The following is a 24,241-nucleotide window of genomic DNA, read 5'->3' as shown; positions in this document are numbered from 1 at the left end:
GGTTATCATTTTTTCATTTTCAACCAACTTAGAAAATGTGTTTGGTTAGAACTTACAGTTTGTGAAGTTGATTTTTTAAGATTTGGTTACTAAATTATCAATAAAGTTACAGAACTTTGTTCATATTGTCAATTAAGGGTTGGCAATATGCCCGAACCAATTTTTAGGAACTGCTTAAACACCAAAATTAATAGTGCCCCACCGATTATGGAACGTGATTGACAGCAATCTAAAACTAATTCTAACACCATTCCCATTTCCAGTGTCAGGACAAAGCAACAGCTTGAAATAGTTATTCAATTTCCTTAAAAATATGCAATGATGTCCCATGTCCCAATATACCCCCCAATCATCTCTTCAAAGACAATTTTAAAAGGATACCTCACCAATCAAATAAAACAACCTTTCTTGTTCATGCCATAATTTTAAAACGCTCTATTAAAACCACTCATGACCTTCTCCATCCCAGTGGAAATAGCACCCATCTCTCGCATCATCCGAGTGAATCTACACAATGTTTTAATGTCCCTTCCATAATGATGCTGCACCAAAACTGCATACCATGCTGTAATTATGGCCCAACTGTTTTGTCCTGTATATTTGTATCTCTACAGATGCCTCGCTCATCAATTCTCTTTCAACTTTGTATCTCCATATTCATTGTCTTGCCTTTCACAAATGGATTCTTCACCAGTTTACTCCATGAACTGATGTCCTATTGATCCTTGACAAAACAAAATAGCTCGAAGTTGGAAATAGGAAAAAAAAAACCAGGAAATGGTGGGAATTGAAAAAGTTAATCGGCACAAATTAGTTTATTTCTCCACAAATGTGCCTGTACCGCTAACTGCCTCTACCTTTTTGATTTTAATGACGGATTTAGTCCTCAGACAATTATTGATTGTGGTCCAGAATAGGAAGTCAAAGACCAAGAACCCCGCTACTAACCCCTCCCCCCCCCCCCAAGAGATACAAAAAAACAAACAAAGTCCCCCCCCCCCCCCCCCCCAAAGGGAGACCCCCCTCCCCCCGGGAGACCAAGAACCCCCTGTTCTCGCCCCCCCCCCCCCCAAGGGAGACCAAGAACCCCCCACCCCTCCAAGGGAGACCAAGAACCCCCCACCCCTCCAAGGGAGTCCAAGAACCCCCCCCCCGGGAGACCAAGAAACCCCCCGTATCACCCCCCCCCCAGGGAGACCAAGAAACCCCCTGTATCACCCCTCCCCAGGGAGGCCAAGAATCCCCCGTCTCCCCCCCCAGGGAGACCAAGAACCCCCCCCCCCCCTCCAGGGAGACCAAGAACCACCTCCCCCCCCCCCAGGGAGACCAAGAACCCCCCCCCAGGGAGACCAAGAACCCCCTCCCCCAAGGGAGACCAAGAAGCCCCCCCCCAGGGAGACCAAGAACCCCCCCCCAAGGGAGACCAAGAACCCCCCCCCCCAAGGGAGACCAAGAACCCCCCCCCCCCAAGGGAGACCAAGAACCCCCCCCCCCCAAGGGAGACCAAGAACACCCCCCCCCCCCAAGGGAGACCAAGAACACCCCCCCCCCCAAGGGAGACCAAGAACCCCCCACCCCCACCCCAAGGGAGACCAAGAACCCCCCCCCAAGGGAGACCAAGAACCCCCCCCCCCAAGGGAGACCAAGAACACCCCCCCCCCCAAGGGAGACCAAGAACCCCCCACCCCCACCCCAAGGGAGACCAAGAACCCCCCCCCCCCAAGGGAGACCAAGAACCACCCCCTCCCCCTAAGGGAGACCAAGAACCCCCCCCTCCCCCTAAGGGAGACCAAGAACCCCCCCTCCCCCCAAGGGAGACCAAGAAACGCCCCCCCCCGGCCAAGGGAGACCAAGAATCCCCTGTCCCCCGCCCCCCAGGGAGACCAAGAACCCCCCATCTCGCCCCCACCCCAAGGAGACCAAGAACCCCCCGTCTCCCCCCCACCCCAGGGAGACGAAGAATCCCCCGTCTCCCCACCCCCTTCCCCAAGGGAGACCAAGAACCCCCCCCCCAGGGAGACCAAGAACCCCGGTCCCCGCAAGGGTGACCAAGAACCCCGGTCCCCCCCAATGGAGACCAAGAACCCCCGCTCCCTCCAAGGGAGACCAAGAACCCCTGCTCGCTCCAAGAGAAACTAAGACCCTTGCACCCTCCAAGAGAAACAAAGATCCCCGCTCCCTCCGAGAGAAACAAAGATCCCCACTCCGTCCAAGAGAAACTAAGACCCCGGCTTCCTCCAAACTATTTGGAAGAGTAATGAATGCACTACTTCAGGAATAAAGGAACCAAAACCTGATAGGAGGGCTCAGAACCTGTTATTTAATTGCATTGTCTTTTTGGGGTCACCTCAGCTGTATCTGACAATAGCAGAAACCTTCTGTTTTTAAACATTAGAACACGGTGTTGGCAGTAGTCCCTCATGTTGATTCTGCAATTTAATGAGATCATGGCTGTGAAATAAATCCATATGATTAAGCTGCACAATAAGATGCAATGGAGTTCCAGAATATCTTCTAGATCTCGACCATCCCAAATCAGCACCAATGCGGAGCTCAAAGTGCTGCTTTGGACAAAACATGTGCATTGGGAACAAAAATTAAATCATAAACCTGTATTATAGTCACTCACTCTGAACTACTCCAGGCACCAAGGCAACTAACACGTTGAGTGGTACACCACCTTGAACGCTCCAGAAGCTTGAAAGCTGTGCAACATTAAATAAGATGTATATTGATTCCTAGAAAGGATTTATGACAACAGGCTCTGGAACCAGAGGTTGATGAAATGATGATTTAAACCAATTCAAGTGTGAGAACATAAACAAATGAAGGTAAAATTCTAAGAAACCTTCTAAAAGTGGGCTAAACAGCTGTCTTGTAATGCAGGACAAGACCAGCAGCACAGGTTCAATCCTCGTACCGGCCTCCCTGAACAGGAGCCGGAATGTGGCGACTAGGGGCATTTCACAGTAACTTCATTGAAGCTTACTTGTGACAATAAGCGATTATTATTATTAAAAAAGTGTTTCTAGACTGTACAAACCTAGAAAAGAGAAATCATTGACAATAGTAAGACTATGGGATTCAGAGCCATTAATAAGTGATCTCAGATCCTTCCAGTGAGTAGCCTATTAAAATGTGATGGGGAAAAGGGAGCAGAAATATCAAGTCATGATGACTGTACATGGCAAAGTTCTAAAGGAGCAGTAATGCTAAGTAGTTTCTCCTCCCCACAGGATGACAACAATCCTTATCCGCATATGGAGGTTGAATTACTGACACCTGAAAGATTGATTTAAAATGCCAACTGTTTTTCTTATTACAAATGCTGCCTGACCTGAGTATTTACAGCAATTTCTTTTTTTTTTTTTTTAAATGCGTAACTGACTTTGGACAACAGAGATCAGTCTCCGGTGTAAAATTAATAATGCACCTACCATCTGCTGCTTACAGAACATGCTGCCACCATTTGTTTGTAAGGGCAGCATGGGGTTAGCACTGTGGTCTCAGCACCAGGGACCCAGGTTCGATTCTGACCTTGTGGAGTCTGCACATTCCCCCATATCGGTGTGGGTTTCCTCCGGGTGCTCCGGTTTCCTCCCACAGTCCAAAGACGTGCAGGTTAGGTGGATTAGCCATGCTAAATTGCCCAGTGTCCAAAGGTTACATGAGGTTATGGGATAGGGCAGGGGACTAGGCCTGGGCGGGGTGCTCTTTCAGAGGGTCCGTGCAGACTCGATGCGCCAAATGGCCTTCTTCTGCACTGGAGGTATTCAAATGATTCTATGAAATGTTTTCTAACTTTACTCCTGCAAGGTGACTCTAATTTCTATGCATTGTTCCTTCGTCCTAGATTCCCAGTTTATTTCTGATCAAACCCCCCCCTCCCTTTGGAATACTGCATCTGCTGACATTTTAATTTTCCTGAGAAAGAACGACGGCTGCACCTCTGGGTGAACCCTAACATTATTGAGCATCTTAGAGCATCTTACGGCAAACTTTATTTTCTCGAGACTGAGAAACCCAGCCATGTCACTAACCCAGGTATCTACACTCGGGGGCTTCGAGTCCCTCCACATTAACAAGATCCGTCTCCGGGCTACCAGAGAGGCAAAGGCCAAGACGTCGGCCTCTTTCGCCCGCTGAACTCCCGGCTCTTCTGACACTCAAGAACGCTACCTCCGGACTCGGCATCACCCGTGTTTTTAGCACCGTGGACGTTGCCTGAGCAAAACCCTGCCAAAACTCCAAGCTTCGGGCATGCCCAAAACATGTGGACATGATTTGCTGGGCTTCCCACGCACCTCGCACACCTATCTTCTACCCCGAAAAACCTGCTCATCCTAGCCGCTGTCATGTGTGCCCGGTGGTCTACCTTAAATTGTATCAGGCTAAGCCTGGCACACGATGAGGCGGTATTAACCCTGCCTAGGGCATCCACCCATAGACCCGCCTCTATCTCTCCTCGTAGGAATTTCCTTTTGTAATCACACCAGGTGCCATTCTATTAAATTTATATTGCACTCCCTCAAAAGGTGAATACATGTTTAATTTGGTGTGAAGCCTACAACTAAACATAGTATTTCAGGTGTGGTCTATTAGGGTTTTATAGAATAGCATAACTTCTGACACTGTATGCACTTGTACTCTAACGGCCTGCATTCCAAAAGCCTTTGAATTATTTTGTATCTGTTCATGACATTTTAATGATATACGTAAATAGATCAAAGTCTCTTTGGATCTTCATTGCTTCTAACTCACCAGCCTGCAATTCATTAGATTTGTTTGTGAATTTTCATATAGAATGCTCATTTGGGATACACACCCCACTGTCCTTCTGTTCTAATATTTGTCTCATATTTCTCTTTACAGCTTTTGCTTTTCTTTTAGCGTTGTGCTTAAATACACAATTCCACTATTACTCACTTTGTTTTAGAATAGTTCTTTAAACTAACTCTCACCCGAGCTCACCCCTCATACAGGTTTCACCTTTGTTGCTTGGACCCTGCCTGGTCCCAATCGATTCAGGTGCAGCTGTCCCAGTACTAGTGGCAGGGTCTGTTGAGATAGACCCCACCCTCCCTCCGCTCCAATGGATCCTTGCTCTGGACTTCTCTTACTAAGTACCCTTTTTGTCACATCAACTTTGTTCTGATCCTTTATCCGTCTACAAGATGTGACCAAAGTCTGGAGCAAGTTGTTCAAATACTCATTTTCCTCCGGTTATGTGTCAGAAGTCCTCCAACTCACACTCCAGCTCAATAACTGAGTCAGAGAAATCTGCTGCAGATGTGTCCGCTTTGGACAGTCTCAATCTTCATAAGCCACCTCCAGGCACACAACCTGCTCTACCATATAAGAGTATGGTAGTACAAGTGGATAGCACTGTGGCTTCACCGTGCCAGGGTACCAGGTTCGATTCCCAGGGTCACTGTCTGTGCGGAGTCTGCACGTTCTCCCTCTGTCTGCATGGGTTTCCTCTGGGTGCTCCGGTTTCCTCCCACAGTCCAAAGACATGCAGGTTAGGTGGATTGGCTATGCTAAATTGCCTTTAGTGACCAAAAAGGTTAGAGATGGGGTTATTGGGTTGCAGGGATGGGGTGAAGTGGGGGCTTAAGTTGGTCGGTGCAGACTTGATGGGCCAAATGGCCTCCTTCTGCACTGCGTGTTTTATGTTCTAAGAGTTGCGATTTCAAAACAGTGGGGATGGTAGAGACGACAGCATATTGGAGCTCAGATGAATTGTGAAAATTTAGAACACTGACTACAGTAATATTTAGACAGTGTGTGACACGTCTAGACAGAATATGTACTGATGCAGTGTGAGACAAATTTAGAGTTGTTAATAAGGATGACTTCAGACAAGCTTTTTCCTGTATCCTGATGGAAGCTGAAGAGTTTGTTATTCTAACATTTGGTACTGGACGGAATTCTCCAAATTGCATGCAATTTTATGTCTGCTGCCATAACAGGATGCTGTCAACTAGAAGGTATAGATTCTACCAATTTCCTGAAATGTTTAATACTGAGGAAAATGTGTTCTTTGGCACCTAAATCTGATTTCCCCCAGTCTTTGCTCCTGTGTCAGCCTACATATTCAGTTCCACAAACAGCCATAAAACGTGCGAACAAAAAACATCAGATACTAAGGTCTCAGCTTTGATAAAGAATCATCCAGACTTGTTACATTAACTCCCTTTTCTCTCCACAGATGCTGTCAGACCTGCTGAGATTGTCCAGTATTTTCTGTTTTTGTGACTAGGTTCTCATTACAGGTTAGCTTTTTTTCCTATGGAATAAATGGAATTAATAAAATACAAGGAGCAGACCAAACCACCCAATGAGCCTCAACTCCGATCAATACGATCTCGACCATTCAACAAGACTTGAGCTTCAACTCCATTTTCCTGCTCACTTCCCATATCTCTCGGTCCCTAGAGACACAGAAAATCGGTCTATCCCAAGCCTTAAATGTATTCAACATTAAATCATCCAAAACCTTCTGGGGGTAGAGAATTCCAAAGGTTCACGACTTTAAGTGAAGTAATTTCTCCTCACCGCAGTCCTAATTGATCGGCACAGTGTTGCCTGACAAAGGCACCCAAGATTCTCTGAACAATATTTACAAGTTTCACATCTTTTAAAAATAAATTGTGCTTTTCTATTTCTATGATGAACATGAATTTCAGTCTTCCCTACGTTATATTCCATCTGTCATCCTTTGCCACCCATTTGACCTGTCTTTATCTCTTTGCAGCATGTGTCCTTCCCACAGCTTATCATTCCACCACCTATGTATCATCAAACTTGGGACACATTACTCGCTGTCCCTTCATTAAAGTCATTAATATATATTTTAAATAGCTGAGCACCCAGCACTGATCCTGACACCCCACTAGTCAATGCCTACCAACTTTAAAAAGACCATTTATGCCCACTTGCTGCCTCCTCTCCATTAACCAATTCTCAATCCATACTAAAATATTACACCCAACACCATGAGCCCTTACCTTATCTAATGACCTTTTGCGCAGCACTTATTGAATGCCTCTTGGAAATCCATGTATTTTACATCCACTGACTTACCTTTATTTACCCTGCTAATTAAATCCTCAAATGTAATGTAATGCAATTAAAATAAAGTTGCCAAAACAGGATCTTCCTTTAGTAAGATCATGTTGTCTTGTTCTAATCATATACTTTCCGAACATTAAGACTTTCTTAACAATAGAGTCCAGGATTTTCCCAAAGACTGACATTGGACTCCCCAATGACAAATGATTGGCTATGTTCTGTTTTCTTTCTTCCCCCTTTCTTGAAAAGAGATGCTACATTTACCTCAATCTGATGGGACCATTCCTAAATCTAAACAATTAAATCGCAGCCTGCACATCCACTACCTCCGTTAGAACCCTAGCGTATAGCCTGTCAGTCCCAGGGATGTCATATTTTAGTCCCTTAAGTTTCTCCAATACTTTTTCTCTGCCAATATTAATTACTTTCATTTGCCCACTCTTTTTAGCACCCCCAGGCTACCGTCTATTTTTGGTATTAAACTCGTGTCTTCTACTGGGAAGACAAAATATTTGTTCAATTACTTTGCCATTTCTTCATTTCCTTGATAATTTCTTCTGTTTTTGCTTCTAGTTTACTCCCATTCACTTTCTCTTCCCTCTTTATAAACCTTTTGGTGGTCCTTTGCTGGTTCCAAAATACCCCAATATGGACTTCTTTGCAACATTTTAAACCTCTTCTTTTAATCTATTACTATCCGTAAAACTTTGAGTGAGCCACATCTGGGTCCTTCTTGAGATTTTGTTTTTCAGTGGAATGTATTTTTGATGAACATTTATTTCAATGTTTCCCATTGTTTATCTACCATAATTCTATTTACCAATTTATTCATAGCCAGATCTACTTTCGCACCTAACTGGCTTTAAGTTTATTTTATGTGACTGACACATGTCACTTTAAAACTTATATGGAATTCAATGGTATTATGATCACTATTTTCCAGTGGATTTCTACTATGAACGTGACCAATGAATTCTACTTCATTATATAACACTAAATCCAAGATAACTTTGTCCCTGACTTGTTCCACTAAAACAGGAAACTGTCATAAAAATATTCTATAAACTCATCTTATGAACAAGGAGCAGCATTGTCATCGGACTCGAAACATTAGCTCTTTTCTCTCCCTACAGAAGCTGCCAGACTTGCTGAGATTTTACAGCATTTTCTCTTTCATTTCAGATTCCAGCATCCGCAGTAATTTGCTTCTACCATTTATTATGGCTGATTCGACAGGAACCTCTAGAGCATCCTTGTCAATTTGACTGTTTCAATCTATATGAAAATTAAAACCTCTAAAATTATTACACTGTCTCTCTTACAATTTTCAATAATTTCTTGTTTAATGCTCTCTCCAAAAGTCTAACTACTGTTAGAGGACCTGTAAACTACTCCTGCCAGCAATTTTTGGTCGCTCGTTATTCCTAGTTTTCACCCATACTGATTCTATTTCACTATGTTCCGAGGCCAGATCCTCTCTCCTAATGTCCTTATGTTATCCTTTACTAATTGGGCTATCCCACTCCCTTTGCCATTCTGTTTGTCTTTCCAAAATATAGTGAACCCTGGAATATTTCTTTCCTTATAATCATGTCTCTGTAATAGGGATTAGATCTAAATCACAAACTCTATTTTATTGCATATACATCATCATGCATTCAGATGGAGAATTTTAATTAATTTTTTTTTTTTTACTACTGTTCTCAACACTGATCTAATTTGCTGAAGCACAATTAATGTTAAACTTGGTGTCCCTTCCTGTCTCATGGTCTATCTTTACCCACATCACTATACGGTGCCACTTCTCCCTTTGGATTTCTAAATATCACTAATACCCAAACAACTCAAACTCCCTTGAATGATGCTGCTGTGTTGTTGATCCTAAAATACAGGTCCACTCAAACTAGTTAATTATACAAAGCATATTTTTGTAAGGGGCAATTTAGCATGACCAATCCACCTACCCTGCACAGCTTTTCAGTTGTGGGGATGAGACTCAAGCAGACATGGGGAGATTGTGCTAACGCCACATGGACAATGCAAGCATATTTTAACCACCAATTACACACGGTTAATATCGATTTGTGTCTTAATTGGATTATCACTGTCTAGCCACAATGCTGCCTTCATGCCTGTCAAAACACATGCATTTCCACTGGATGGTCAGTAGATACCAATAGGGTCTGGGAGAGCAGTTGATTTTGTCTTCTGATCTGCAGCAAAGGTGTCCATTTAGAATGTTGCCCCAAGATTATTTATTGCAACATGGACCATGAGTGGAACCGTAACTTTTTTGATCAAAAGTTATCTACTGATTCATTAAGGATTGGGAATCAAGCGTTTAAAGTTACATTAATACACCTAGGAGAGAGTAAAACCCAAGTTTCCAATGTTACAAATTCCTTAAATTCCAAATATGTTTCATCTACTACTGACATTTTGGCTTTTTGGACAGCTATGAACAAACAGACATTTCACCATTTTGCTAAGAAAAAGTGTTTTATTAGAAAAATGGATACAAAGTTATGATGAGTTTGATAATATTATGCTTAGTCTATCTTATCATAAGGGTGTACCAAATAATTTTGGAAAATAAGCACTTGGATCCTAAACATCAAGAATCTTACTTAAAATATTCTTCTGAAAGAAATGCATCTTAATATTATATGAAAACGGGCGAAGGATTCAAGTCGTTTCAAGTGGAAAGGCATTTCATAATATTAAATTAATTCAGAACAGAACAAGTTTAAGTATTAATGAATTAAATTGCCCATCAAGTTTGCATGAGGTCATACTACAAAATTGGCGTTCTAGTTAAATAATCAGTTAATTACTGTAGATCAATAATTATTTGGTTGGAAATTTTAGTCCAATCAAAACGTTGCTTTAATCAGGCTGAGATGTTACAACTTAGATGCTCAAAGCGTTGAGTTGCAATCAAATCAGAAATGTTTGTGCAATTTACATCCTTTTTTCTTGGGGGTAGAGCAAGGGAAGTTGCCTCCGGGTATAGAACTGCAAGGGAAACATAAGCTAGCCCTCACAATCTTTGTCCCACTCATAAGTAATGGAATACATACTTGTACTTCTGAAAGAAGTTTGGAGCTTCAAAGAGTTTGGACCACTCCATTTTACCCATTAAAATTTCATCTGTGATCGAAAGACCTATGAGGAAACAAAATGGATTCTTCACCTCTATTTAGATGCAACACATTAGAAGGCTTGAAAGGCATGGCTGGAGTCTTAGAAAAAGTTTGATTTGAAAAATACAATATCATACCTTCCAAAACAAAGCCATAAAATCAATGAATGTTCATTGATCTGAAACTTTAACTTTCTCTCTCTCCACAGATGCTGCCTGAAATTGAGTATTTCCAGCATTTTCTACTTTTATTAATAAGATTACTCACCTTGCTTAAACTCCTCCATCATCACTGCACGTGTAGATGCAGAGACGTTGTAAGTAGAGTTTTGTTGTGGGTAGGCTGGTGTGATAATTGGCATGAGATGGTATCGGTCACTTGGGTTAACCTATACACAAGATAATAACCCACAGTTGTTACAGCTTCTGATTATGCAAAATTAAAAGTCAAAACTATATTTGGATTGTAAAATCCCTGAAGCAACGTCTTGATTTTAGATGATGAAGTTTTAGAATCTCAGCGGTAACTGAACAAATTCTTGCATGCCATGACATATTAGAGACAGGGAATGTAGTCCCACAGGTCTAACATGCACATGAGTCTCCTCCCAGATTGTGCTACCATATCAGATTGTGCTACCACATCCTATTTCTTTCTCCCTCATGTGGGTACTAGCTTTCCCTTAAATGAATCTATGGCATAATATCGTACTTAAATACATCCATTCCATGCTTTAATTATTGCAAAAACTAAATATGCACACTCGGCATATAGCTGATTAAGCAGAGCTATATTACACAAGAAAAAGATCGGAAACGTTGGTATTGCATATATAAAATATAATTTATCCAATCTTCATAGTTCAAATTTCTTATATTTTCTGGTAAGCTTCTACATATTTGATGCATCTTCACCAGAATGCATTTCTTTCATTAGGGCCAACAGTAAAAAAAAAAAAAATGATAGCACATCTACCTTCAAGAACCTGAACACAGCCTCATTCAAAGCTGGCACAATAAACCTACCCGGGGATCCCACACTGGTAGATTCAGATTGCAGTCCTCGGGTTGCTTTAACAAGACAGGATTAGGCCATTCCCTGTCAAGAAAAAGCAACAAGTGTTGATATTTCAGAATCCCCGGAAACAAATATGCTGGACTGCAAAAGCATACTTTTGATAGAGGTATTGTCGGAGTAGCCTGCATGCTACCTCACAGCAGTGTTTCCAGTAATTGTTTTAATACGGTTTTACTAACTAATCCTTAACTGATTTAGCCAGTTGGAGGAGGCTGGCCCAGTTGGTGGTTGAAAGATCCTTTTTCTCAGACAAAACAGGTGCCAAGCAGAAACAATCTTGAAACCCAATTCAGGTGGATTTGTTTTACTTCTGGATTATTTATTTACAACGGTTTACAGCTAGTGAAGGATATTTTATGAGCATATGTAACATTTCAATGCTGCTTCAAATTATATTATACAGTTGAACTTGTATAGGTAATTTAATTATTCAGACTATCTAACATAAGTTGTGCTGATAGCAACCAAAACTCCAGTCCAGCTAATGCAAACCTGGTATTGCTGTCAATTTTCTCAGGTAGTGATCTAACAATTTCAGCTACACAACTCAAATGTGTGTGAACATGCAGTGCTCTCCAGCAGAGCATGTAGTGAGTCAGCCACCAACCCACTGAAGTTATTTAATGTAAACATAAGAACACAAGTACTATGAGCAGGAGTGGGCAATTCAGCCCTCGTGCCCGCTCCACCATTCAATACGATCATGGCTGATCTCCTATCGGCCTCAACTCCACTTTCCTGCCCATTCTCCATAACCTTCAACGGGTTACTAATTGCTTATCTCCTCCTTTAATTGACTTCGTGTCCCAAAGAAAGAGAAGCATACAGTTGAGTTTAGTAATTACTATAAGATTCACAAATGAGATGTTTTTGTTATAACTCGAAGCAGCATTTATTTAATAAAAGTCTTGCTAAAGTTTAAATTGAATGTTTGTCAAAGAAAATACAGTTAGAACTCAAGAGCCCAGTCAAGACACTAATCTTAACAGTTTTCACAGAGCCATCTAAATTCTTCTAGGGCAGACCCAAGTTCCAAATGTGGTTTGCTATTGTCCCCATATGGCATTTAAAATTAAAATAGCAAATTGAATTGTGCTTTAAGAAAGGAGGAGTATTGTATCAATACTGGGCAGTGAATGTGGAGAAGGCGCGGATCTGGGTCAGAGGGGCCGATTCCCAGTGCGTCAGAATGGAGGAGAAGATTTTGTGTAGGGGTCGGGATTGAAGGCGCTAGCAACAGCGCCGCTCCCGATAGCTCTGGGGAAATACTCAGGGAGTCCGGTAATAATAGCTTCATTGAGAATTTGGAGGCAGTTTCGCCAACACTTCAGGTTGGGGGCAGGGTCAAGGGAAATGCCGATTCGGGGGAACCACAGATATGAGCCAGGGAGGTGGGATGGAAATTTTCGGAAATGGGAGGAGAAGGGGATTAAGACACTAAAAGATTTGTTTCTTGGGGGTCGGTTTGCAGGATTGAAGGAGCTGGGAGCAAAGTATGGGCTGGAGCAGGGGGAAATGTTTAGATACATGCAGGTTCAAGATTTTGTCAGGAAGGAGATACAGAGCTTCCTTCCCGGTGGAGCCGGCCTCCACATTGCTGGAGGCGGTGCTGACAACAGGGGGACTGAAGAAGGGGGTAGTGTCAGCGGTTTACGGGGCTATTTTGGAAGAGGAGAAGGCACCACTGGAAGGGATCAAAGCAAAGTGGGAGGAAGAATTGGAAGAGGGAATGGAGGGGGAGTTCTGCTATGAGGTGCACCAGAGAGTGAACGCCTCCGCCTCGTGCAGGAGGTTGGGGCTGATACAGCTGTAAGTGGTATATAGAACACACCTCACAAGGGCAAGGATGAGCCGGTTCTTTGAGGGGATAGAAGGAGTGTGTGAATGTTGCGATTTGGGGGGGGGGAGAGAGAAGAGGGGGAGAAACAACCAGAAATCACGTTCATATGTTTTGGTCCTGTCCAAAGCTGGAGGTTTACTGGAAGGAGGTTTTTAGGGCAATCTCTAAAGTGGTGCACGCGAAACTGGATCCGGGCCCTCGGGGGAGGCCATATTTGGGGTGTCGGACCAGACGGGGTTGGAACCGGGTGTGGAGGCAGATGTTGTAGCCTTCGCCTCGTTGATCGTCAGAAGGCGGATCCTGTTGGGATGGGGAGCAACCTCTCCACCCTGTGCCTTGGTGTGGCGGGGGGACCTGTTGCAATTCTGGACTCTTGAGAAGGTTAAGTTTGAACGGAGGAGAAGGATGGAACGGTTCTACAATTCATGGGCGTTATTCATTATGCACTTTGAAGAATTGGATGACATCGAACATTAGTTTGGGGGGTGGGGGGGGAAGAGAGAGAGAGAGAAGAGAGAACGGGGGACTGTATGTGTTAATGGTGACTATGGGTGATTCCTTTTTGTTATTTATGTTAACATGCGGGCAGTTGTTTGGGGGTTGGTGGGAAGATGGGATCGTTGTTGTTGATATGGGGATTGGCATGATATTCATTATGGCTTAACATTTATTGTTGGAGGGTGTAAATTTGGGAGAAAATGTGAAAAAGGAGAATAAAAATCTTTAAAAAAAGGAGTATTGCTGATAAAAAAAAGACATCCTGTCAAAGCTTTTAATCTTGCACTCATCAGGACAGTTGCGTAACAATATAAATGTAATGGGAGCAACACTGCATGAGAAGAGTGCTGACTGGTTGGCAAGTGGACTCACTGATAGAGTCATTGCCATGGAGAATGCAGCAAGGAGCAGTTAACTGCCAAGTGTTTGCTTAAATTCAAACCAGGCAGACCAACTCTGATTGGCCAAAGCATTGCCTCAGGAAATGGACATGGGAATGACTGTCCGCCAAGCTTTTGCTTAGGTGGAAAATGTGAAATATGTGGACATGTTCATTCTGTCTGAAAAATGAGCTAATTAAGTGTAAATAAAACTAGCCTAACAATTAAAAATGAAAATAACTTGCATGTATTTTTAAAAAATCTGCATTCTATTTTTGTAGCTTTTTAAAACCTCTATTAATCTTACCAGCACAAAGTGAACACTGGTCACAACTCCATGCAAAGATCAAAGCATGATTTTCATTGAACTCAAAAAGTTAAGGTGTTAAATGAGCTCCACTTAGTAAATTGATGTGTGCACTGCTTCCAAATCAAAGTGGCTAAAAAAAAAACTTCAATATAAACAGGCGGTGATAAGATTTTGGTACGAAAAAATAAGGATGCCACATACTCCTTGGAAATAAATGCACAAATTGAGTAGCGGAACAGAGCGATCTGGAAATATAGATGCACAAATTATTAGAACTAGCAATGCAGGTTGTTTGGTCTTTTATTGCCTAACTAAAGAACTGGGATACTTTTCAAGGAGGATAGATTAGAAAGGCAGAGGAATTGTGTTAAACTGGTATAAAATATTAGTTAGACCTTACTGGAGGAGTACGGTGAACAGTTCTAGTCTCAATACCGTTAAAAGGATGCAGCAGCGATGAAAATGCAAACCAAAAAAGGATTTATCAGAATGATAAGGTTACATCTGGAAAGACTGGACAGGCTGGAACTGATAGAGGCCTCCCTGTTCCTCAATTTATCAGCCATTGCTCCAAAGGCCTCCTTCCCTTTACCTGACAAAAATTTAACAATTAACCCACCATCCAGAGGCTTTTTCTGGTGGTCTGGGGTGGAGAGGAATAGCGGTGGAGATCACACTTTGTATGATACAATGTTTCCTGATTTCATGCCGAAACTGTCTCGCTCTAATTTTATGATACCATTTTATTCTGGGTCCCCATTAGAGGAAACAGTTTCTCACTGAAAATTGTATTAAATCCTCATTTTTAAACACTTTGGTTTGATCAACCGTCAAAAATAAATACTTATACAACCTGGAGGCAAAAGCCTACGCAGAAGTGTAACAAGTGTTCCTAAGTCCACACTGCCAAATTATTTATCAATAAAATTCATGGACAGCAATACTCACCATTTTGAAAATACCAAAAAGAACTTGTGTACTAAGGTGGATGCAACAGCATTGGGGTACAGTTGGCATGTTCTTGCCACCAGCATGGCCCATGACACACCACCCAGAAAGCCTAGAATGTTAGAGTAAATGTTGTGGCCTGTTCAAAAAAAAAGATTCCTTTCACAGCATGGAGTGATCAACATGTTTCACATATTACAATTAATTTCTCAGCCATTATTGCATTCTTTAACTTAATGACACTCAAGTAAAGGTTATGTCTTAATACGCAAATAGTCTGACTTTTGAATGGGCGCTTCCATATGATAGCGGAAAATGGACAGGGTAGGTGGGCGGGAAACAGTGGAAGATAAATAGAAGGGAGGAGAGGCAGGTAAAAGCAGGAACAAAGATGGCAAGTCCTGTAGCTATTTTTAAAACATTTACTAGGATCGAGCTGATTGTCTGCAAGGCTATGTCAGTCAAAGCAAAATATATGAGAACTACCAACCAAGGATCATACTCCCAATTGCCAACAAATATTACATCAATCACACCTTCATAAAATTGGTTCAAGCTGGGGAATGAAAGAAACTAGTGGGCTGACATTTAAGAGTTCCAGGAAGAGTTAAATGAAAAATATTGATTAGTGACAAAATATTGATTACCACCGGCGGTGGGTTGTCTTCCCCACTCTGGAAAAAAAAAATCACTTTATACATATCACAGCACATATATGTTATATTTATATAGCCATTATTCTACACGTGTAGAATAGAGAAGTGTGTTCAAAGACCGAAACCTCAACCCAGAACCAAGCTCATGGTCTACAGAGCAGCCGTGGTCCCAGTCTTCCTGTGTGCGTCAAAAACATGGACGATGTACAGCAGACCCCTCAAACCCCTGGAGAGATATCACAAACATTGCCTCCAAAACATCCTGCAATTTAACTTGGAAGATAGCTGAAATTTACTTGTGCCAATTGTTATACAAGACCTGGTTCTGCGTTCCACTGTTTGTTCTTTGACTTGAACAATGGACAGCATTGTTGTTAAGTCTCTCTCTCGGTTGATATAAGGACCAGTTTCCTCAGAAGGCTCCAGATGATTATGGGCAAAAGTCACTCCCTTTTTCTTTTGTTATCCAGGTCAAACATGGAGGAGTGCTGGGCAAGCCTCATGAACAACGCCAAAGCGAGTGCTAAAAATCATCTATAGATGCTATTATCAGTTGGTTAGGCAGCACAGACAGAGTGCACAACCCAGAATTTAAAGAGATGTGAATCCCAGTGGTTCCAAAATCTCAAAGGCAACAATTCCATGTCAAACACTGCTCAGTGCTTGGCTGAAAACACTGCCTGCTGAAAATGCTTTTGCATGACCGAAGAATCCAACAGCCTGGCCCCAGCAATGCGAACTATTCCAGAACATAACTGGAATGCTACTTTTCACTCAAGTGGATATTCATCATATCAGAACCTACATGTAGTGTCAGTAGGCCATAGAACTGGAGGGCACTACGACCAAATACAATTGTTCATAAATGTGCATCCAAAAACATGTATTTTCAGGTATCAGAGGCAGGAATTTTGGCAATTACTTATTCAAGGACCGAAGAGGAGAGCTGCAGCAAATCGACCACTGCCCCAGATAAACAAAGTTAATTTAACATGAATCAGTGATTTAACCTGATCTGTAGCTCAGTTCAACATAGAGCAGAATAAACTGAGCCACTACCCCTAAACTGTACATCATAAAAGTGTTCCTTACTTCGGTTTAACGTATTAACTGATCCAGGGAGCAGTGCAGCAGCAGTTCTGTGCCAAATGGTTCTGGTGGTAGCAATTTATCCTTAATATGTCTGAGCCTGATCACATTACATTACCACATCAAGGCCTTTCAAGCAGACTTAAGAAATTGATGCATACACATGTATTGTGTAAATTAACTACAGAGAATTTCCCTTCAAATCCTCTCCATAGTCTCTGGAGGGTTCACAGCAAAGTAGAATATCCATCACTCTCCTGGATGGATACAGCCACAATAACATTCAAAGCTGGACACCATCAGGTCAGAATGATATTTACAGTAAGAATCCTGGAAACCAGTCTTGCTAATTAATGAGATTAAACACAATGATTGACTGTACCCTTCTTAACTGTTCATTTTGTTAAAAATAAATTTAGAGTAACCAATTCTTTTTTTTCATTAAGGGGCAATTTAACATGGCCAATTTAGACCCACTCAGACACAGAGAATGCGCAAACTCCACACGGAGAGTGACCCGGGACCAGGATCGAAGCTGGGCTCAGCACAGTGAGGCAGCAGTGCTAACCACTGCGCCACTGTGCGGCCCCTGTGGATGTTCATTGTTATACGGATATATTGAATCATATACTGAACTATGGGCAGGATTTTGAAGCAATTCCCACTGGCAGGATCACCCAGTCCCGCTGATGGCAACCCTGGTGGCAGAGGGTGCACCCTGGCAGCAGAGGGTGCAAACAGAAAACTCTTGTTCTCAATGGTAGGCCCATGGCACAATACCTCTGCTGCCACAAATGTGGGGGTGGGGGAATCCCGCCCTTTGTTTTTAATCCTGCTTGTAATGCGCTCTGGGTAAAAGGTGACTTCATGAGGAATTGTGGTTTGGGCCTTCATTGATCAAGTGCTTTTAAAAAGGGACCAAATTGTAAAAAGGTAACCTGCAGCATGGGAACGACAAGATAAACACTGTAGAAGGACTTCAGATACCCAGTTGTGGGAAGCCAGAGATAGAGGATTTGACCTCGCTTGAGTGGGCAAATGGTTAAAAGACATCTTTTGTAACTGGGCCACTCAAATAACAGCAAGGTAAAGATCGGGTTAAATTGGCCTCTGTGGGCTTTGCTGAAGTACAAGAAGGGTTTCCTCCAGCACAGAAACTGTAGGGGCATTACATATTGCATTGTGTGACGCAAATACCTGGGAGCATGACCTGGCTATCTTACATTGTCTGACAACAATACTTGGAGCATGACCCGGGAGTAATTATGTAGAGATCACAGTTCTAACCAGGGGGTCAATGATGATGTTGTTGTGACTTGATGCAAAAGCTCAGACATTAGTATGTAAAGTCATACTTATGCTGAACAAGATACAAGGATTAAATGACTGAAAACTCAAATTCTAACATTACAAACAACTCTATTGTACACAAAATGTGTAGAAACTTACGTTTTGCCCATAATTTAATTGCTCTCAACGTCAGCCTAAAGTTTTCAATGTTTGGTACCAAATGTAATATTTCATCGGTGACTCTGCAACCTGTTGAACGGGAGGAAACACATCAGTTTAACAATCCAAGAGGTGTCGAAAGTGTAATTTTAAAAAAAATCCTAGTTTTGAAAAACTTTACTGCTTTATCACCAGCACTGACTGATTTACATTTGGTGGGTGAACGACTTAAGGATTTTAGGCACTGCATCTCAGCCATCTGCAGCTGTTGCACAACTTTGTGAAACACAATGCCTTTTAAACTATTTGGGGGGGGGGGGGGGGGGGGGGGGGGGGGCGTTTGCAGGAAAAAGTAGAGAGAATGAAAAGTTTTTAAAACACTGGACTTGAATTTTACATCCAACGCCCATTTTCCTTAAACCGCAAGTCTCCTCATCTCCTCAATAAAATATTAAAGTATAAACAGATTACACTCACTTTTGTATTCCACTCATCATGCATAACTCCGCCTTCCTTCTCATTGACCCATAACCCAAGGCAAAAATGAACATTTTTCTCAATTTCTCACACCCAAGTTATTCAATATGCATTTACAATTAATAGTCACTTACCATTAAGACTTCTAATGCATCTCAAGTCCAAGTTTTTAAGCAGCACATCATCTCGGAGATCCAAATCTTCAGGGATTGTCTGAAGTGCCAATCTTGCAAATAAAATATCAATCTAAAACAGAAGATTTGACATTCTGAACCAATCACATTGTTATTTTCCTAAAAGATAATACACATTGTGATTCAAATAGTAGAAAGTTTGCCCCCTTTCGTTTCCAATATACCATCTAAAACTCTTATATTAATTTAGATTTATATAGCTACTTTCCTAGAGTGCACATATGAATTAAGAGTCCAACATTTCATTTTAGTAGAATTCACCCTCAGACTTGCAAACGTTTATAAGTATGTGGAGTGAACTGACATCCACATTCCATGATTTTGCATTTACAAGCTTGAAATACTAAATGTAGAATTACACTAGCTATTAGTGACTATTAATTTCACCATGCAAAATTTACATTTGTAAATACTATGTTGTAAATGATGCAAACCAGTTAATATTCAAGTACCTCTATACCGTCAAAGGATAGTTTAATTACTGGCACAAAAGCTTCTTCAACAGCCTGAAAAACAAATAGATCGCAGTCAATGCAGCACATAAATGCAATGAACACCACACACACACTTTAGCACAACATTCTCCATACCTACCCGTAAATTCCTCACTTCATCTTGCAGTTTCAACTTTTCACAGAAGGATGTGAAGAAGTCAATTCTTTCAATGTGGCGCGGTGCTACACATAGAGCATCAATATCAGCACCTAAAAGAATAAGAATTTTGTATTGGCGTGCATACTTAGCCTGCTCATTATCCAACATCGACCTAAAACTGGGATGTTTCCAATTCATTGGTTCCTTTACTAAAGTCACCCTTTCTCTACAAATCTCTGAAGGTGGTATTTTGCTGCTATATGGTGCCACCACATGAAGCCCACCTGCAAGTGTTCAACAGATTAATCAATCCCAGAGACATCACAGTTGGATCCAGTCCTAATGACAACAAACTTCTACCAAGGTTCAGTGCAAAGTCATTAGGAACAGAAATTAGGGCCAGAGGCTAGGGATTCTGAGGCAAGTACCTCACCTCCTAAACTCCAAAGTCTGCCCATAATCTGCAAGGCAAAGTCAGGAGTGTAATTAAACTCTCCACTTGCCTGGATTAGTGAGGATCCAACAATGCCAAAAACACTCAACAATATTCAAGCAACCCACTTGATGTGCACCCCATTATCAAATAAACATTGTTACAATTGTAAATTTTATAAAATTATTGTATTTTGAGACTGTTGCGCAATTGTGGATAAATGAATGAGATCACATGAGCAGTTCTGAATTCTGCTTGACAAGTAAGCCTGGGTGGTCTGATTGTTAGAAATCAAAGGAAGGCTCAGATTCTTTTATTGAGAAGGTGCAAAGTTTCTATGCTTGCATCAATGGCAAAGTTTCCTCATTGTAATCTCAAGACTGTGGATTCATCCCAAAATCCAAAAACGGTGTTGAAGGTACCAGGTTGTAAATAGTTTGCTATAATCTGCCCATTTACTTCTAAAAGGGAAGAGCAACTAATTAACATTTTTACCTGGATGCAAGAGTTTCATGTTGCCATGGGAAAGTGGGCAGAGGAAACCATCAGGTTACAGGGTTCCCTACAAATCAATAAATATCACAAACAGCATAGCTTGTGTGTTCAGAGAGAAAAGGTTGTTTATCTTTGCAAGTAACCAAAGTCAAATGTGGAAAGAAATGGACTTCAGCTGAACAGGTACATCCTATAGCCATCTAAGGATTCCAAGGTTGGTTCCTGCTTGGCCAGGGAGAAAAAAAACCTCAAATCACAGGAACAGACTTTTCTGCTGGTGATGTATTTAAGAGACTCGGCAAAAACAGAGGAAAGTCCCTGGAGACGGCCACAATTTACTACTCAGTGAAACGAGGGCCGAGGAACCCATTGCAAGCCAAGAGCAATTGCGGACTGCTTCCAAGAGGACTGCAATTCATTGGAAGTGTGATGCAGCAATCCAAAAACTGTGCATCTTAAATACCTCTTCACGGCCTACAACTATTTTACACAGGGTCAGTTTGCTATTTTGTCATTTGATTACTCTTGCCTTCCATTCTACCACAGAATTTCCATTTTGTCCTTTCTTATCCACCCTCTGCATCCACACTTGCTTACAATTTATTACATCTGCAAACTTTATAGTTCTCATGAAAGGTCATCAATCTGAAACATTAACTCTACCTCTCTCTCCTGCTCCACAGAAACTGCCTAACCTGCCAATTATTTCCAGAATTTTCTTTCAGATTTCCAGCATCCAGTATTCCAATTTAGTTTGTCTACTTGTTACTCGTTTTGCTATCTTTCAATTGACTTACTTTGAGCCCTTGACATTTACCAAGACTGGAAGCTGCTTACAGATGCTTCATAGAAAGCATCCTATCTGGCTGCATAAGAAACTACAGAGAGTCGTGAACACAGCCAGTCCATCACACAAACTCGCCTCCCATCCATTGTCTGTCTACACCTCCCACTGAGCTGGGAAAGCAGGCAGCATAATCAAAGACCCCTCCCACCAGGTTTATTCACTCTTCCAACTTCTTCAATCAGGCAAGAGATACAAAAGTCTGAGAAATTGTACCAACAGATACAAAAACAGCTTCTTCCCCGCTGTTACCAGACTCCTGATCGGCCCTCTTGTGGATTGATCTGATCTCTTCACACATCTTCTCTACTGAGTAGTACTATATACTCCTCTATGCTTCACCCAATGCCTGTGCCTATATATTTACATTGTGTATTTATGTTTGCCCTATATTTTTTTACATGTACGGAATGATCTGTCTGAACTGTGTGCAGAACAATACTTTTCACTATACCTCGGTACACGTACAAATAAACAAATTCAATCCTCAACACTTGGGGAATCTGTATACTCAGCACATAATTGGAATTGCAGGTTTTTTTTAGAAAGAACCCACATGCAAGGACAGCACGATGGTGCAGTTGTTAACACAGCTGCCTCACGGCACCGAGGTCCCAGGTTCGATCCCAGCTCTGGGTCAATGTCCGTGTGGAGTTTGCACATTCTCCCAGTGTTTGCGGGAGATTTGCAGATGTGCAGGGTAGATGGATTGGCCTCGCTAAATTGCCTCTTAATTGGAAAAATTGAATTGGGTACTCTAAATTTATTTTAAAAAAGGAACCCACTTGCTAAAATTATGGGGCCGGACCAGAAACTCAATTTTGCTGAACATACAGAATTGGAACCCAACTATTTGCATTTGGTAAAATGGTGAGGAAATGTTATTGCACCAAAGGAGTGACAAAACTGACCAATTGATAGCTTCTTTATGAAAATAAACTTTAATTTGAATACAAAATTAAGCACAGCAGCAACAAAGAAATAGCTTTACAGTTAAAAAAGGTATAAAGTCGTAACTTGTTTCCCGAAACCTGCCTCTACATTCAAATTAAGCCACCCACATATTTCAAATGCCATTTAGGTATAAAGTTGTAAACCAGGTTTTACATGCTTTCTCTTGAGAGAAACCTTTTTAAGGACCAAGTTGTACCTTCTGCTCATCATACCGAACTCCTTTGTCTAGACAGACAGGACTCTCCCCACCTGCACTCAGCACACAACATTCTTTTCTCTCTTTTTACAAGATGTGCCTTGATTTGTTTAGCTAGGTTCAAACTGTTACAACGTTACATTAGCTCTTTCTATCGGCAAACAGGTAAAATGGCTTTTAATATTTATTAGCCCTCCAAAAATCACTGCTGATTACCTCACTTTTAATCACAGCTTTAGCATACATATTACTGTCTGTATGCATTCTAACCAAGGTTTAAATAATATTGCTGCAAAAACAGAAACTAAAACTTAATGACAATTTCCAATATTAATCACAAAGTCGGACCAAGGTTGGGTATGAAATACCATTATTTTAAATTAAGTTTTCCAATAAATCTAAAACTATACTCTTGTCCCCTCTCTTGCCAGCCCCCACCATTCAAACAGTACCGAACTGAAGTGCCAGAGAAACTATTGTGGACGTTGAAGTTATTAAAAGGCTGGAGCTTTAGCTAGGACTAGTGGATTCAGTGCCCAAAGTTCCCCCATAACATTAGCATTGCTGTAAGCATAGGGGCCAGCAGCTTAAGAAATTCCATCTTCCATCATAGAATTTACAGTGCAGGAGGCCATTTGGCCCATCGGGTCTGCATCGGCCCTAGTAAAGACCACCCTACCCAAGCCCATACCTCCACCCCATCCCCACATAACCTTTTCTGGACACTAGGGGCAATTTTAGCTTAGTCAATCTACCTAACCTGCACATCTTTGGACTGTGGGAGGAAACCCACCAGACACAGGGAGAATGTGCAGACTCCGCACAGACAGTGACCCAAGCCGGGAATCGAACCTGGAACCCTGGAGCTGTGAAGCAACTGTGCTCCTGTGCTGCCCCATTTGGCAATAGATGTATTGGCAGATATGCACATAACAGAACGATGATATCCAAATACATTAACATCTGCAACTTACCTTTTGTATGCACTCCTAATCTGTACGAGCCAAATGTAAAAATTTTCCCACCGACATTCTCTATTACTGAAGGTGGAAGGTTCTGTGAAAAGAAAATCAGCAATTTACATGTTCTATGAAAGACAAATCCTAATATAAGACGGCTGTTGAATGTGGTGATGAATCTGTCGATAGCTCTGGTACCGGAGGTGATGGTGTCCATGGACGCGGAGAAAGCATTTGATTGGGTGGAGTGGTGGTACTTGATCGAAGTTTTGGGTTTGGGCAGAGATTTATGGCATGGGTGCAGTTGCTGTATGTGGCGCCAAGAGCGAGGACGAATGGTATGAGCTCACAAAGCTTTGACTTACACAGGGGTACGAGGCAGGGATGCCCGCTGTCGCCGCTGCTGTTTGTGCTGGCCATAGAGCCATTGGCGATGTCTCTCAGGGGGTCGGCAGAGTGGCAGGGGATTAGGAGGTGACAGAGGGAGCATCGGGTGTCGCTCTATGCCGATGACTTCTTGCTGTATGTTTTGGATCCGTTGGAGAGTATGGGAAGGATTATGGGCCTGTTGGGGAGGTTTGGAGGGTTCTTGGGATACAAGCTGAATGTAGGGAAAAGCGACGCATTCCCG

At 42.0% G+C, this 24,241-nt stretch overlaps 1 protein-coding gene across 3 annotated transcripts in view; it reads right to left on the bottom strand.

The window, feature by feature from the left end:
• The window catches only part of papola (poly(A) polymerase alpha), a 104,974-nt gene that overhangs the window by 34,668 nt on the left and 46,065 nt on the right, over positions 1-24,241 (bottom strand). For all 3 annotated transcript variants that reach the window (XM_072493580.1, XM_072493581.1, XM_072493582.1), the window contains 9 exons: positions 23,626-23,707; positions 19,730-19,839; positions 19,588-19,641; positions 19,076-19,187; positions 18,465-18,554; positions 15,271-15,409; positions 11,243-11,315; positions 10,485-10,605; positions 10,155-10,239 (listed from right to left, as the gene is read on the bottom strand). In XM_072493580.1, coding sequence (XP_072349681.1) covers positions 10,155-10,239; positions 10,485-10,605; positions 11,243-11,315; positions 15,271-15,409; positions 18,465-18,554; positions 19,076-19,187; positions 19,588-19,641; positions 19,730-19,839; positions 23,626-23,707 — 866 coding nt within the window. The remainder of the gene's footprint in view (positions 1-10,154; positions 10,240-10,484; positions 10,606-11,242; positions 11,316-15,270; positions 15,410-18,464; positions 18,555-19,075; positions 19,188-19,587; positions 19,642-19,729; positions 19,840-23,625; positions 23,708-24,241) is intronic.

This window comes from Scyliorhinus torazame, chromosome 2 (genome assembly GCF_047496885.1).
Source record: "Scyliorhinus torazame isolate Kashiwa2021f chromosome 2, sScyTor2.1, whole genome shotgun sequence".
Taxonomy (NCBI): domain Eukaryota; kingdom Metazoa; phylum Chordata; class Chondrichthyes; order Carcharhiniformes; family Scyliorhinidae; genus Scyliorhinus; species Scyliorhinus torazame.
This window is presented reverse-complemented; position numbering and strand designations above follow the sequence as displayed.